Source organism: Gossypium hirsutum, chromosome D09 (genome assembly GCF_007990345.1).
Source record: "Gossypium hirsutum isolate 1008001.06 chromosome D09, Gossypium_hirsutum_v2.1, whole genome shotgun sequence".
NCBI classification, from domain to species: Eukaryota; Viridiplantae; Streptophyta; class Magnoliopsida; order Malvales; family Malvaceae; genus Gossypium; species Gossypium hirsutum.
The window spans coordinates 27296887-27312802 of NC_053445.1; the positions used below are offsets into that span (position 1 = coordinate 27296887).

The 15916-nt window shown below is 33.1% G+C and overlaps 2 protein-coding genes across 4 annotated transcripts; one reads left to right on the forward strand and one right to left on the reverse strand.

Moving 5' to 3' along the window:
* Nucleotides 1-4877: 4877 nt before the first annotated feature.
* On the reverse strand, nt 4878-5285 carry LOC121220750 (uncharacterized). Its single transcript, XM_041100193.1, has one exon. The coding sequence runs from the start codon at nt 5283-5285 to the stop codon at nt 4878-4880; it is 408 nt and encodes a 135-aa protein (XP_040956127.1).
* A 3084-nt stretch (nt 5286-8369) lies between these two features.
* LOC107942558 (uncharacterized) lies at nt 8370-15607 on the forward strand. 3 transcript variants are annotated; one of them, XM_016876255.2, is made up of 8 exons: nt 8370-8856; nt 9170-9389; nt 9583-9675; nt 9909-10043; nt 10154-10243; nt 11050-11199; nt 12345-13939; nt 14410-15607. In XM_016876255.2, exons 2-8 carry the CDS (start codon nt 9327-9329, stop codon nt 15308-15310), a joined length of 3027 nt encoding a protein of 1008 aa, XP_016731744.1. In that variant the 5' UTR covers nt 8370-8856; nt 9170-9326; the 3' UTR covers nt 15311-15607. The 3 variants fall into 3 exon arrangements, with proteins under 3 accessions (XP_016731744.1, XP_016731743.1, XP_016731745.1); XM_016876254.2 differs by having other exon boundaries at nt 8396-8528; XM_016876256.2 differs by lacking the exons at nt 8370-8856; nt 9170-9389; nt 9583-9675 and having other exon boundaries at nt 10121-10243.
* Nucleotides 15608-15916: the final 309 nt, after the last annotated feature.

The following is a 15916-nucleotide window of genomic DNA, read 5'->3' on the forward strand; positions in this document are numbered from 1 at the left end:
CATGAAATCTTCATTTCCATATAAAGAGGGCACTCGATGCTGGTTCATTTGTGCAAAGCTAATTTTTTATTGTTGTTGTGATTGAAAAGTACTTTTTAAAAGTGTTTTTAAAAAATGTGAAAAAAAAAGTGTCGTGAAATAAATGTGGTTTGTTAAGTTTTAGAATTCTCCATTGTTGCCAAAAATTGTGTTCGAAGGTTAAAATACTTTTCTTTGGACATGATAATAGAAAGTTAAAAATGAGTAAATTATATGATATTTTAAATAATTTAATATAATGATACATGAAATATTTAAATGATTTAATATAATGATATGTAAATTATAAATTAATCTATTTTTTAATATATTTTAAATAGTTAATATAAATAAGGATATCTTGATAATTTTTACTTCCAACGTAAAAATAAAAAACACCTAAATCTCGACTTTTGCTTTAGTTCCACCACAATTTTAACATAAAAAATTATTTATTTTTATTACTTTTGCGGTGAAAAATAACTTTAAAAGCATAATAAAAAACAGGCCTAAAACACTTCACTCAAAACAAGCTTCTGTTAACAAGCTTGCAACTTCACTAGCAAAAAGTGAAGCTTGCAATTAAGGTTTTTTTTTTTCTTTTATCCGACTAAACTGAAAAGAGAGAGTTTTATTAACTTTCATAAAAAGGTTTGAAACATTAAAATTAAAGTTGAAATATTGGAAAGAGAAAAGCTGTACGCCAACTTTAACAAAGACTTCAAACCAACTACCTCCTTCAAAACTTAATCCAACCTCCCAACCAAACAACTCTTTCCATAATCATCCGATGGTGTGAATCGCCATTCACCCTCTTTTTTTTTCCCTCTTCTCTAATTTGGCACGACGATGGTGGAAAGCATGACTCATCTTGAAGAAATATCCCTAAAATTCTCAATATCACTACTAATTCTTCTACATAGGCCTTCCAAACTGGTTCGAGCAACAATCCTCAACCGGACATACTCCCTATAACTCATACAATGACTCAATAAGAATTACTTTCGGTATCAACTACAACATCCTAAATACTATAACAGCACGTTTGGTTCGCTGTATTGGATTAGAGGTGTATTGGATTAGAGGTGTAATGGAATAGAGGTGTAATGGAAAAGCTGTGTAATAGCAAATCAACTGTTTGGTTGAATGTAATGGAATAGAGGCGTAATAGTAATCCTGTGTTTGGTTGAGTGTAATAGAGGTGTAATAGCATAATGAAAAAACTAAAATGACTAGAATACCCTTAGCAGAAATTTGTTTTGGTAAATGATTATTGTTATTGTTATTTAAATTTTAATAAGATTATTATTATCAATAATAAATAATTTAATCATATTTAAACATAATTATTATTAAATATATTTTAATTAAAATATATAATTTAATAAAATTCTTAATAATTAGCATAAATTTGTTTTGGTAAATTATTATTGTTATTGTTATTTAAATTTTAATAAGATTAATATCAATAATAAATAATTTAATCATATTTAAACATAATTATTATTAAATATATTATAATTAAAATATATAATTTAATATGAATTTACTCAAATCATAATATATGATACTGTAAAATATAAATTAACATAATTATTATTAAATATATTATAATTAAAATATATAATTTAATAAAATTCTTAATAAATAAAATTCTTCTATGAATTTACTCAAATCATAATATATGATACTATAAAAGAAAATTTCAAATAATTAATATCAAATATGATTTAATTAAATATATGATTTAATAAAATTTAAAATTATTATAACTAATATGATTATAGTTTATGAATTTGTATAATTTAAAATAATAATTATTACATATAATTTAATAATAATATATAATTTCATAAAATTCTTGATAATAAAAATTTTCTTATATGAATTTATACAATTTAAAATAATTAATATTAAATATAATTATATAGTGATATATAATTTCATAAAATTCTTAATAATAAAATGTTCTTATATGAATTTACTAAAATCAATATATAACTTGAGAATTATATTATGCATAAACATAATTAACTTATATTAAGAAAAGGTTAGATGAAAATGAAATTGTACATTAAAATCCATATGTTATATAGTTTTACAACATCAAAAAGTTTGAACATTGATATTTAATGGTAAGAAAGAAATCTCCTAACCCATTCCAATCGGGCAACTGAAGGTAAACTAAAGAAAACGATCATTTGAGTTGGATGGTCGGGAATTTTACTTAAAAGAGATCACATGACAAATGAATTATACATATTGTTTTCACAGGTTTCTTCTCCAACTTCACGAGTTTTAGACATATCAACAAAGCGATGCTTAATTGCTTCTTTATTTGAAGGTGGGTGGTGCATATATAAATATAATGGGAGATCATTAACTTCTGGAATTACAGTTTGTTAGAAAAAGCCCCTACACTTGATAATGGAAACACAGCTTGTAATATATAAGAGCATTTTAACAAATGATTATACCTTAGGGACTTCACCTCCAAACTCTCAATCATCATTATTCTGTCTTGGAATGTAAGAGGGTTAAATTGCGTTTTGAAACATAGTAATTTGCAAATCAACTTTTTAAGCTTTATAAAGATGGATATTGCATGTATACTGGAAAGGAGAGTAAAAATGGCATGATCCAAATGGTAGAAGCTGGTTATGCTTCATCCTTGGAACTGCAGACGCAAAGGTTAGTGGTTGTTCGCAAGAGATTTTATCCAGTGAAGCACCACCGGATATAGACAAACTAGTAACCAACAAAGAAATCAGAGCTGCTACGTTTTCATTGAATAGTGATAAGAGCCCCGGCACTAATGGATATATATGACTACTTCTTCAAAATTGGTTCAATGTTGCCTGCTTTTAATGTCACTTTGGTGCTTAAATGCCTTAACCCAATCTCTATAAAAGAGTTTCGACCAATATCATACCATTTTGTATTTTATGTGTATAACCATGATTCATGCTAATAGAATTCAAGCTCATCTTCAAGAGGTTGTTAACAAGAACCAAAGTGGTTTTTCATCCCTAACTTACACGTGAACAGCCATATGGAGGTAGGATCTTCCAAATATATAGGAAAAACTTAGGAAAAAATTTAGCATGCCTGTGCTGGAAATACAAGTGATGACAGAAATTAAGGGTAAGTTTTGATACTATCACTGAAGATCATGTCTGAGCATCATGGAATTCCCCATGCCCAACCTCTTCATCAATCCAAATAACTTGTACACACAAATAAACAAGTCACATATAAATGCTTTATTATATGTGATTCAGCTCAAATCACCAACTAATTGCAGGTAAATGATTCCCATGGATGCTAAAAACAGAGACTTCAATCTTTTCGTAAATTCTACAAGGAAACCTCTCAAAGTCTAAACCACCCGGCATGGACTTGGATGTTAATATGTCTGCTTTATGCCCAAAATAAGAGGCAAATATAAACTATCATTTCGTATATTATAAGATACCAGTAAAAAAACTAGTCATTTACAAGTCACACAATACAAAGAACAGACGAGCATGTAAATTCTGAAATTCAATCTCGATCTGCTTTGGGCAAAACCCAAATGTTAATCTCGATCTGCTTTGGGCAAAACCCAAATGTTCTACATTTAAAGACCTTAGAAAGTAGAGAGAACCAATCAAATAATCATGAAGAAAACACCAAATGCCAAGTATATAAATACTGAATGAATTGATTAATCCAGGACACAAAAACAAAGAAATCTGATCTTTTTTTATTAGTCAAGGGGTTAACAAGGAGTGAATTTGCAATTGTGATTCTAACTTAATTGGCTTAGCTTCCATTGATAAGGCAGCGACACTCGGGGTTAATGAGGACTGAATTCGCAATGGTGATTCTATCTTATTTGGCTTAGCTTCCTTTGGTAAGACAGCAACACTCGAAACTTGCATGAGTAGAAGGACAATAAACTATATTAACCCAACCGGTGTAATCAGCTAAACTTCAAGTGTGTCATTTTCCCTTATTTGGAAAACAGACAATCATAGCTGAATTGAAATTCTACATTACCTGAAACCTCAACCTACATTCTCTACCAATTTATTAACTCATTCAACCTATGTTATTCGGATTCGTGTGTGAGAGTCAGATTGGGTATATTCCGACAGGAGTATGCCCATTTTCCCCCTAAGTTTTTCCATGTATTTGAATAGTCATTGAAGGATTACATCCCCATACCCATATACCGATATTTGTCGGATAAAAATGCTTCTAACAAAATGAAGAATCTGAGCAACATAGAATCTAACAAAAACCATATTCATTCTACTCGAAGACCAACAGGCATCAGTCCTAAGAGTTAGCTCTTTCCTAGCTACCTTCTAAATAGCCTTAACTTAGCAACACAATCTTTGTCAAAAAGTTTAGTTGACAACAAAAGTATCAGTTTCATAAAAGAATAAAGGGAAACCAAAGTGGATGAGATCCATCTAAAGGAAGGACATAAACTTCACACCATTAAAATAAGAAAAATATCGGAAAAACAACAATATTTGAGAATGATTTTGCCTGATATACACTTTTTCATCTCCAGTCAATCCTAGTCCCATATCCAATAAAGAAGAAATCAATCATATCATATGCATAAATCACTTCATGTCAATTGTTCATTGTTTATCCTATGACATTTGACATCTTAATTCATACTCAACTGTGATAAGAATTTTCAAACATTCCATTCCTATCCTCAACTCAAATCAAGTTTTGTTCAAAAAAATACGAAGGGAAAATTTAGTCCCATATCATCTAGTTCCAAAATATTTGAATAAATTATTAAAAAAAAGACAGGAAATAAAACTTCTCCGTGAAATTCTCACCAGAGAGAAAGCCTATGTTTTTCTCCTGAGACGCTTCCTGAGTTTCTTGTATTTATGCTTGTTCATCTTCTTCTTCCTCTTCTTCTTCACACTATCTGCCCATGCTTTTCCGGCATTATCATCCTCAGTCTCTACTTCCTCCTCCTCGACCTCCATGATAGCCATTGTGTCAAACCCAATTGAGCTAATGGGGTTCAATAAATACCCAAACGGGAAACTTGGGTACAACTTCGAGGGTTCAGTAGATTTGTCATTTTCAAGGGAATTTTCAGGTTGGATTAATGAAAAATGGTGAGTTTGTTGAGGGATTAGTGAAGGGCTAACTTTTGAGAGTCGATGTTGGTGTTGTGGGGTTTTGAGAGATAGGATGAATCTTTGAGTTGATTTGTTTTTGAGGAGTTCGTGCATGAGATATGCCATTTTTGCATAGAAGAAAGGTCCAAAGAAGTGAGCCTGACTCTGGAAACTAGACGCCGAGACGAGAAGAAACGAGAAGAAACGATGACGACAGAATAATCAACGGAAGCAGTGGGAAATGGGAGGAGAAAATGATTAGGACGGAAGAGGAGAGGGTCGGGTAGGGAGGGAGGGTAAAACAGAGAGATGGGGAGGGAGGCCGGAAGTAATAGCTAATACAGCGATTTGGGAAGGGATTGGAAAACACGGGAATTTGGGGATTAGGGGCGTAACCGATTACGCGCGTAATACCTATTACAGCGAACCAAACGCCGGAATAGGGGCATAATGTAATACGCACGTAATCGGGGCGTAATGGATTGGGTAATACGGCGAACCAAACACAGCGTAATATTTACGCAAAACAACCACCATTCCTATCATTGCCTAAAATATTGAAAAATCATTTAGAAAATATATTAGCTTCACGCAATAAAAATTTAAAATTTCAATAATATCTTTTGAATCCTTATAAAAATTACATAACATCATTACGAAAATATTTGAATATGCTAAAATATCTAATTTTTTTCCACCTGCTATTAAACATAACTTTGATTTTTTTTCCTATATCTATTCAAATATTCAATACCTATATAATAAGTACAGTAGCGTATCTACGGGGCTGGTAGGGTCTCGGCTCCCCTTAAAATGGAAAATTATTCATTTAGGATTTTTAGAAATTTTAAAATTTTAAATTAATAAAAGTAAAATTGTATTTTGTCCCCTCTAAAAAGGAGAAAAATTCTTTAAAAATTATAAATATATAGGCTATTAAAAATTAAAATTTAGGGTCCGTTTGATTGTCAGTAAAATGTTTTCCGTAAAATGATTTTTAGAAAATGTTTTACTTTTCTGTAAAATGATTTACTGAAAAATATTTTCTGGTGTTTGATTAAATCTATGTAAAATATTTTCTGCTGTTTAGCAGATTTCCTGAAAATATTTTCCAAAAAAATTATTTTTACATATATTAATATATATTAATAAATTTTTATATTTTAAATTGTTTTTACATATATTGCAATGATTTATTTATAATTAAATAAATCAATTAAATATATAATAATACTCAATTATTAAGCTACAATATTAACCGTCATAAATTAAAAACAACCAAAGTCAAATAAATTATTTGTAATTGTGTTATAAAAAAATAAAAAAACAAGGATTGAATAATTATAAATTAGCTTCCAAACTACAATTAAACACTAGAAATTAATAATATTATCAAAATTAATAATTAGTAGTACAGAGTTGAAGACATTGGATGAAACAGAAATTGATCCGGAGTGTTGGTTGAGGCCTGAATTATAGTTGAACCAGAGTTAGCATCCTTGGTTACGGAACCTGGACTAGCTACACAGATACTAGCATTGACAACTGGAGTTTCCTTGACCACGAGCAAAACTTGATCTTCGTTGGAGAATGTCATAGTTGAAGCCTCAAAACACCTGCAAGAGGATGATTCCAAGTCAATAATACCAGTTTGATGTTTCAAGTTCTCAAAAACACTAGTTATTTATGGTTAGATGAGTAAGAATATCAAAAATAGTCCAAAAGCAAATGATAAAACAACAGAAATATCCTAAAAATGATGCAGTCAGTTTTACTACACCGCGATGCACCAGTGAGGTGGCATGCACAAGTATATAGTTTGCTACCATTACATTTCAGCTTCAAAGTACAGAATAGGTGTCAGTCATTACCCTGAATCTTTTGGTGAGTTGCATTTTAGATCAACACATTCAGTGCAGGTCTTCTCGTCTTTATCTGCTTGAACCACTTCAAACATTTTTCCGACCTATACTAAAGAGTACAATTACATGTCAAGGATGAGCTGAAAGGGACATGCAATTTTCCTGGCATACTATATAAAAATATTTTCACCTCTAAAATGCTTCAGTGTCTATTACAGACGGGTTTAACCTGAAAAATCAATGGCCATTATGGCCTGGAGTCTTTTATCATCAAACCCTTTCGAGAAAAACCTTATCATGTAATGGTTCTCTCTCTTGAATCAATAATCACTCTCCAAAACAATGCAACACTTCAAGCAGGTATCTGGGTTATCCTTTTTCTTTGGGCACACAATGGCAGCACAAACCAACCTGTTAAAGCCTATGCATCCTTATTCTTAACCATTAAATTGAAGAAGCAACCTGAGACTGAAGCTGAAGTTGAAGAAGCAACCTGTTATAGACAATAATTCCCTATCAATATGCGATAGTACAAGAAGCAACCTGAGACTGAAGCTGGTTGGGATTCACACCAGAATCAATCAAACAAGGTCAGAAAACAATCATTGAAATTACAAATCAATAAGCATAAGAAAGAAGTATAAGAAAACTTGAGCCAATTCAAAATGTATAAACAAAAAATGCTCGTAACAACAGCACAAATGCTCGTAACAGCAACACATAACAATCCTATGATCTTTTCATGGTTCAATTCATTGATTCTTGATTTATCTATGTTCTTCCACATATGAAAAACCTGTTCACAAATGCATAACCATTAAAAAATCAAAGAATAATCGAATAGAAAAACTAGAAAACATCCCATGTTTTGCAATATTTTGTATTTTCCCATCCATTTTCTATCCCTTTCTCAGTGACAAAACAGAGTGCCATTTCCATTCGGTTCAAATAAAGCATCAAAATAATCATTACAACCATAGAACCCAACTTCAAAACTCAATAAAAATCTGAACTTTAAGGACTATCTGTATTTCCTATATTTTCCCATCCATTTTTTAACCCAAAATTCTCATTTTCCATTCCTTTCTCATTGACCAAACAAACTTTCCTTTTCATTCAGTTCAGATAAAGCATAATAATAAATCATTATATACTTATAACCCAACTTTCGTATGTAGTAAAAATCTGAACTGTAAAGACTAAATTCACTGTATTTTCCCATCCATTTTCTAACCAAACTTTTCCTTTTTCCATCATTTCTCAGAGACCAAACAAGGTCCCATTTTCATTAAGCATCATAATACATCATTACATCCTTAAAACCCAACTTCCAAATTTAGTAAAAATCTGAACTTTAAGATCACAAAATTATTAAAACACAGAGAAAGAGCAAAAAGAAAGGAACCTGGAGGATTTCATTGGATCTGAAGGCATGCCTGAGAAATTTAGCTGCAGCCCAGAAATCATTTTTGGTCCAATCTCCATCATCTCCAAGTATTTGCATAGGGTAAGAGCCCTCCTTCTCCGGCTTTTCAATTAAATCCCTGAGCCTCCGATGTTGATGGTAAGTCTCAACAAGAAGCGTGGTATGGGTTTTGGAAGAGCAACCATCCGGCGGTCGCCGCGGCGTTGACGGTGATGAGCGAAGAGAGGATAGACAGCAACAATGCCCGGTTGATTTTGGGAAGTGGTTTTGGATGAGAATCGATGGAGGAAATGAAATGAGAAGGAAATGAGAGGCTAACCCAAGAAAATGAATGGAAAATGTTTTCCGCCAATAAAATGCTGGAAAAGTTGGAAATGATTTTCCGAAAAATCAATTCCGCCAATCAAATGTAACTTTAATTTCGACCCAGATCAATTACTAACATTCCTGCCAAATACACTAGCTTTTAGACATATTTTCGTTTTGCTAATGATTGTCTATGCAACTATACAAGTTTTGTTCTGGTTTACAAGTATTGGTATTGATATATTTTAATAATTTGTTGTCTTAACTTGTTTATTTAAACATTACTTATTGTGTCTAACATTGTTAGGTGTATCTTTATTATGTCACTTTAATTCGTTCATTTCAATTTTCAAATGAAAAAAATCTAAAAGATACATAAACTATGGACGACTAATGGAAATTCAAACATTTTTTAGGGTTGAAATCTAAATTTCCATTTTCCTCACCAAGGGCGGGAAAACTGGAAATAGGCATGGCAACACGCAAAAATAAAAAGAGGGAAAATTCGATAATACAAATAGACAGTCCTCAAAACCTGCAATTTGAAAAAGAAAAGAAAAGAAAAGACTAGCGATGGAGAACTCAAGTTCGAGCAGCGAGTTGCAGAAGCTCATAGAAGCCATAAAAAATTCAGAGGTAAGCTTTTATTATTATTATTGTTGAAAATTTACTTTCCATTTCATTACATTTCCATCTTTTTTGGATATTCTTTAGCTATTCAAGAAATTATCTATGGTAATAGTTGAGGGTTTGCAGTTATGGAAATGGTAATGGTTTTTTTGGTTCCTGAGAAATTTGAAATGGAAAAGAAAATTATTGTACATTGCAGGTGGTAGAAGGCCGGACGGAACTGATTGCCAAATTAGCAGATTTACATTTATCTAAGCAATCTGATGTGAAATCTCTTGCTGAATCCCTACTTGTATCCACATTATCGCTGTTTTCTTATAATGTTTTTTTCAATTTTTTGGGTACATAATTTTGTTTTTCTATTTCTCAAGTATGTGAACTTTTCCCGAAATATTTACTCTAAAGATGAGGAATTCTGGGAAGGATTGAAAGATTAAGTCGGTTTATGTGGAGTTCTCTTTTGAATTAGATTTGGTTGTCTCCTTCTGTTGTCATGTTATTGTTATTTCCTTGACAAGAGAATAGACATTCTGGGAAGATTATACTTGCTTGGATGTGTCGCAGTGTCTATTGAACAAGACTGTTGTGCATGTGGCCGCAAAATATCTTGATTCAGATATTTCCGGATGTTTATTACAGTTTCTTTTACTTGGATCAAAGGTATGTGTATTTCAATTTGCTTTATAAGATAAAATTCTCCCCGTGCTTGCTTGAATGCAACTCAAATTCAATGGCAGTTTCTTAAGCAATTTAACGTATGAGCCCTCTAGGCAAGCATATGGTGTGGAAAGCATCTTAAAATGACTGTTATGTCAACTGAGGAATCTCCAGAAGAAGAACATTGCAGCCTCTTTTACCAGGTACATGATAGTTGATAGTTTCAGGCATCAATCGCTTGTGAGGAGAAGTTGTTAGTTGTCTGGAAAACTTTCCTTCATCAAATAAAGAAGGGTTTGTCTTTGCAAAATTTGCTAGTATGAATGCTGTCATTTGTTTTCCTTTCCTTTCTTTGGATAAATAACTATCTATTGTCAAATTTTGTTAGTCTTGAAATGATCCTTGTATGGCAGTGTCTTAGATTCTTATGATTGTTGCCGACTCCCTGAACTCATATCCATCATGCTATATTTTTCTTATTTCATGTTGAAGGCAGGCTTTGTAATTTATGATTTGAGGTAAACACTGCCCGGCATGAAGTTAGTCATAGGTTCTGCTTTGTAATTATACAATGAAGTTAGGCATTTAATTAGCTAGTTATCAAATGCCTGAATTTAATGGCCTAATAGTTTCAAGCCCCAATCAAGGTGACTCTTCTATTTGTTTCCTTGATAGAAGGCTAGAGTGTTAATATCATAATGATGCATTGGAAAGTGCATTGAGGCACCTAGGGTTACTCCTATTTGACATGCATTTCATGCTAAGCTACTTGACTTACACTTCTTGAGTCTATTTCTCTGATGCATGAGAGTTAACTAATTCTTTCCATGACAAATATCATTAACTTTCAGAGGAAAAATGTAAGAGTTTTGCCTTCAGTGTAGAATGTTGAGAAACTTTAGCTGGTCTTCTAATATGAAATGCTTATATTTTCTTCAATTCTGAAACTGCTTTAATATCTCTTATTATCTTACAAGTTCTGTTTATCTTGGTAAACTTAATTTTGCAGCTGCTACTGGATTTTTTGAGCTTCTCTGCTTCTAGCTTTTCATCTATGGTCAGATACTCAGTTGTGACTGATAAGGAATCAATGGAGGTTGTTGAAGAATTCATTCTAGAACAGTTGAATCTGACAAAAGGCACAATATCTGAAATTAAGGTACCTAATTCTTTTTTTCCCTTCTTAGCCATTAATCATCATTGAGTGTTGACATGGGGGATCTTTGCTACTATATCTATGTTACTCTAACTCATCATTTTTTCTGAAGTGCTCATGTTTGACACTTGTGTTTGATGCATATTTGGACATGGATACATGAACATGATCCTCCAAATATATGAAAATCCTTAAAAAAGTTTAGCATACCTGTGTGGGATATTTACCTTATCTGAAAATAAAGGCCATGCCTTCTTAAAAACCTGTTTAATGCATTATATAAATGTCTTCTTAAAAGTTTGTTAGGGCTGAAGCATGCATTAGTCTACTATAATTTGCTGCATAAATGGAAATTAGCTAGGTGTCCACTGCACAACCTTCAATTAGACTTTAGATAAAAAAATTCATTATTGAAGGCAAACTGCCTGGCTTGCTGAAAAGAATAAGAGTTAATGATCAGATTTGCCAGCATTGAGATTCAACTTTACCAGTGGTCTCAATAATTTAAAAAGTGCAGTCTAAATGTCGTTAATGATGTTCACTTAGTAAATATTGAGGAACTTATAGAATTGAGAAAAGTGTGATATTTACTGCCTCCCTTTTCTTTCTACTTCAGTTATAAATCCCACAAAAACTAATCCAACGTTAGATCTCTTTTCTGCCCTTTTCCTTAATATAAAGTTTAAAAACATACCTTAATAAAGTCCTAAAACATGCCCTAATAAAGTTTCTAAACATACTTTTAAAAAATAAAGCTCAAGGTGAGGTGGTATTTTGTTTAAGGCGTCTTTCAATTTTGTAAGTTAACCTGAACTTTTATCTCTTTACTAGTCAATTGGTTATGCTTTGGCACTTTCTCACTTTCCTGTTATGCTGATTCACTTTGGGATGACAAATTTCAACATTGATTTCTCTTACTTGATTTCTTATCTCTCAATATGGATCATATCTGTTTTTTTTTAACTTTGTGGCAATAGTGCCTGTACAATTTAATTAAATATCAAAACATGTAGAGTGGAGCTATTTTATGTCTGAAAGCATTTTTTATGAAGAAATTATATTTGCTTTCTGCTCTGCTTTCTGTTACCTGAAGGATCTAGTTGGCATCATCTCCTGTTGAAGTTTTGATTTTATTTATTTATTTTCAGAGTATTGACTCGGTTGGTAGTGAGGTTTTAAAGGCTGCGCAGGCAGTCATTGATGCTGTCATAAGACTCTGCAAGGAGTATTACCAAGTAATTAATTGGGAGTTTTCTGGTACAGAACTTGAAAAAAATGAGAACGTCATGGAATGTGAACAGGCATGCATTATGAATCATGTCATGAACATAACAACAGTTACAGTAGAAAAGCTGTTTGAATTGGGCATTCTTGCTGCAAATGACGGTGGAAGTCTTGTAACCATTCTTAATGTGTCATGGAAAGGTTTGGTCAACTTGCTTCACCTATCCAAGGGAAAATTGCCGTTAAAAGTGAAGGTAGCAGACATTGTTGTGACTTTAATTTCACTCGTCAATGGTTCTCTGAAATGTGCAGCTGAGAGTTGGTTGTATCCCAAGGAGACCATTTCCGTCATTGAAGCTAGAAGGATATTTGTTCCAATAAAGTTTTACCTGATTAATGCAGTAAAGATATCTTCCCTATATCCATGTCAGGCATATACAGTTTATAGACATTTGGCACTCTGTGTTTTGATGATCTCAACCTTTAAATTATCAGTGAGCAATGAAAAACTTATGAAAAATGTCAGTGAAGTTATGGCTGAACTTTTGGAGAAAACATCCTTGGATTTGCTTAGTTCTTTGCTAAATTCAACTGATGTGAAGCAGGAACAAAAATATGAACTTGTTAATTGGTTATTCTTTGATGATTGCTGGTCAGATGCTGTTAAAGAAAATCAGGTTAGTAAATGTAGGCTGACTTCATTGGATGAGATCTTTTCAGTGAGTTGTGAAACTCTGCCTAAATCAAGCGTATTGGTGCTTGGTCAAGTGGCAACTTTTTCCAGTTTCCTGAGATACCCCAGTGATCTTGAGGATGATGTAAAACTTATGATTGCCAGGAAACTTGATTGGTTTTTGAACTCAATAATTGATGAAGAGGTTTACTCTTCCATTCTTGTATCACAGATTCCACTATTGTATGTTTCTGGTAAAACTGTGGAGTTAACTTGGGAGCCCATGTTTTCAGCTCTTTTGCAAGCCTTAAAAACCTTCATGATAGTGGTATCTTCAACTTCAGCTTGGGAGGAGTTTGGATCTTTCCTGGTTAAGAATTTCCTGCATCCTCATTTCCTTTGCTCAGAAATCATAATGGAACTTTGGTGCTTTTTGGTTCGGCATGCTGAGCTAGAGTTGGTGAATGGCATCATTGTTGAGCTATGTGCACTTATGAAATTAGTATCATCTCCAGAATCGGTTTTTGTTCCGGATTCTAGTCTCCGGAAAATGGCGAAATCAGTCTGCCTACTTCTTTCATTCTGCAGCACATCAGTGGTGGAATGTGTTTATGGTTCTGTGATTGGTGATGATAGATCTCAGTTATCATCATTTCTATATTCAGCCTTGCTTTTGGAAGGCTTTCCACTAAACTTGCTATCGAAAAACATGAGAAGTATTGCTAAAGAGAAAATCATTTCTGACTATTTTGGTTTCATTGATAGTTTTGATGACAAATTATTGACTGTCTCCAGTTCTGAATTTGGGCTTCCTGTTTTTGCATTATCTGCTTCATTGCGGTCACTGTAAGTTCTGCCACTCGTTTATTCAGTCATGATTTGCTAATAGTTTTATTCAAATAAAATATAGAAGTAGTAATGTTTTTGTAGAAGTTCCGAATTTCTTTTCCAGCAAACCAAATAAGAAACGCATAAACTCTAAGTTTTTAGTAAAGGATTCTGCGTCCACTCATTTGATATGCTTCGCTTACATGCTACTCTATGTTCGGTTCTGCATTTCTCTTGTAGTACCCATCTCCACTCTTGTGTGTGACTTATATTTAGACATACGTATGGGGAACATACTTAGAAAATATTGAACATGCCCGTGTTTGACACACCGAAGTCCGAGTTTCATAAATGTTTATTTAACCTTCTTTCATTTCTCCCATAAAGATCTGCCGAAATATGTTTCATCTAACAAGATTTTGATTGTATTTTTGACATCATATTGATTTGTGAGTTACAATACTGAATGGAATTACTATTTCATGCAGCCAGGTGACCATATCTGACATGGACATGAAGACCTTGAAGTTCCTAGTTACTGTTATTTGTGGTTATCGGAATTCTGTGGACAAATTAAAGAAGAACGTTTGTTGTAAGCTATTGAGTCAAACTTTAGGGATAATCTCCAGTCTGAGACACCTATATGAATCTGCAGAAATGGAGGAAGTCATCTTGGAGCTTCACAATCTGTTTGTCTCGTGGCCAGCGGCTTCCGATACTCTTTTGAATCAATGCAAACCTGGACTGACACTTTTCTTGGCTGGACTTAGTAACACGTTGATGTCGGAAAGTGATACTTGTCCTAAAAGCACTGCTGTGTGGGAGTTGTATCACATGGTTTTGAGAGAAAGGCACTGGGCATTTGTTCATCTAAGCATTGCAGCGTTTGGATATTTCGCTGCTCGTACTAGTTGCAATCAACTATGGAGGTTTATGCCCCAAGATGCAGCACTTTCATACGATCTAGTATCTGGAACTGATGCTAGCGAAGATAGATTTATGTCCGAATTCAAGGCTTTTCTCGAGAAAGAAAGGGCTCTTCCTGCAGTAATAACCACCAGTATTGAGCAGCAGCGGCTTCTTCTCGAGGAAGGTTTGGTTCTAAAACAAATGGTTCGGAAGATCTTGAATATCAATTCAGATGCTGCAAGATGTGATAAAATTGAGATTGATGATGAAAACCAATCAAACAAGAGAAGGAAACTTCCTGATGGAATTAACAAGGGAGTGGAGCTGTTGCAAGATGGCTTGAAAGTTATTAATGACAGTCTTACACAGTGGCAACCTAATCACACAGACTCTGCTGAACTTCGTGAGAGGTTCATGACTCACTTTTCAATGCTTGAAAATGTGATTTCTCACTTGCAAGTTCTCAGTGGCAGTGGTTAGCGGTCATAACGTGATATTACATCTGCTATTTTCCAGTTTGGGCCTTCTCCGCCGCTTACCATGATTAATCACTGTAACGTTCGCCCATCACCATAACAAACACAACTTAACCGAAAACTGCAACTTAATCTTTGGTTAAGTCATGTTTATGCAAAAGGATATGGTTCGGTTTCTTAGGTTTTATAGGATATGTAAGTACAAACGACAAAGCTTGTTCTTTAACCAAAATCGTAATCATGTTAATAACAATGGATTTGTGGTCAAATTATAATATATTACTTCATGATAAGTCCTGCAGTCTGTTTGCAGTTAATACTTGGTGTTTGAGTTGTGTGCGTGTGTATTTTGCCAATTTTCCGTAAGATGTAGTACTGATTTCTAAAATTCAATAATGATTAGGTGGTTTTAACCGTGTAACTCAAATCTCCTCTAAACATGGGCATTTTTTTTATCAGATCTAAACTTGGTAATTGGTGTATATGTTTTAATGGTTATATATTTGGGTTAGTATTTGTTATACTATTAGGTAATGTTTAGAAAAAATCACTTAGTACTTGAATTTGGGTGTAATTGATTATAATTACACAAGGGTGGCATATATAAGTA

Coding starts and splice junctions, on each gene's coding strand:
- LOC107942558 (XM_016876255.2), top strand. CDS start 9,327: ATGGAGAACTCAAGTTCGAGCAGCGAGTTGCAGAAGCTCATAGAAGCC. Junction 10,044..10,153: donor TTCTTTTACTTGGATCAAAG/GTATGTGTATTT, acceptor TGAGCCCTCTAG/GCAAGCATATGGTGTGGAAA. Junction 11,200..12,344: donor GCACAATATCTGAAATTAAG/GTACCTAATTCT, acceptor ATTTATTTTCAG/AGTATTGACTCGGTTGGTAG.
- LOC121220750 (XM_041100193.1), bottom strand. CDS start 5,285: ATGGCATATCTCATGCACGAACTCCTCAAAAACAAATCAACTCAAAGA.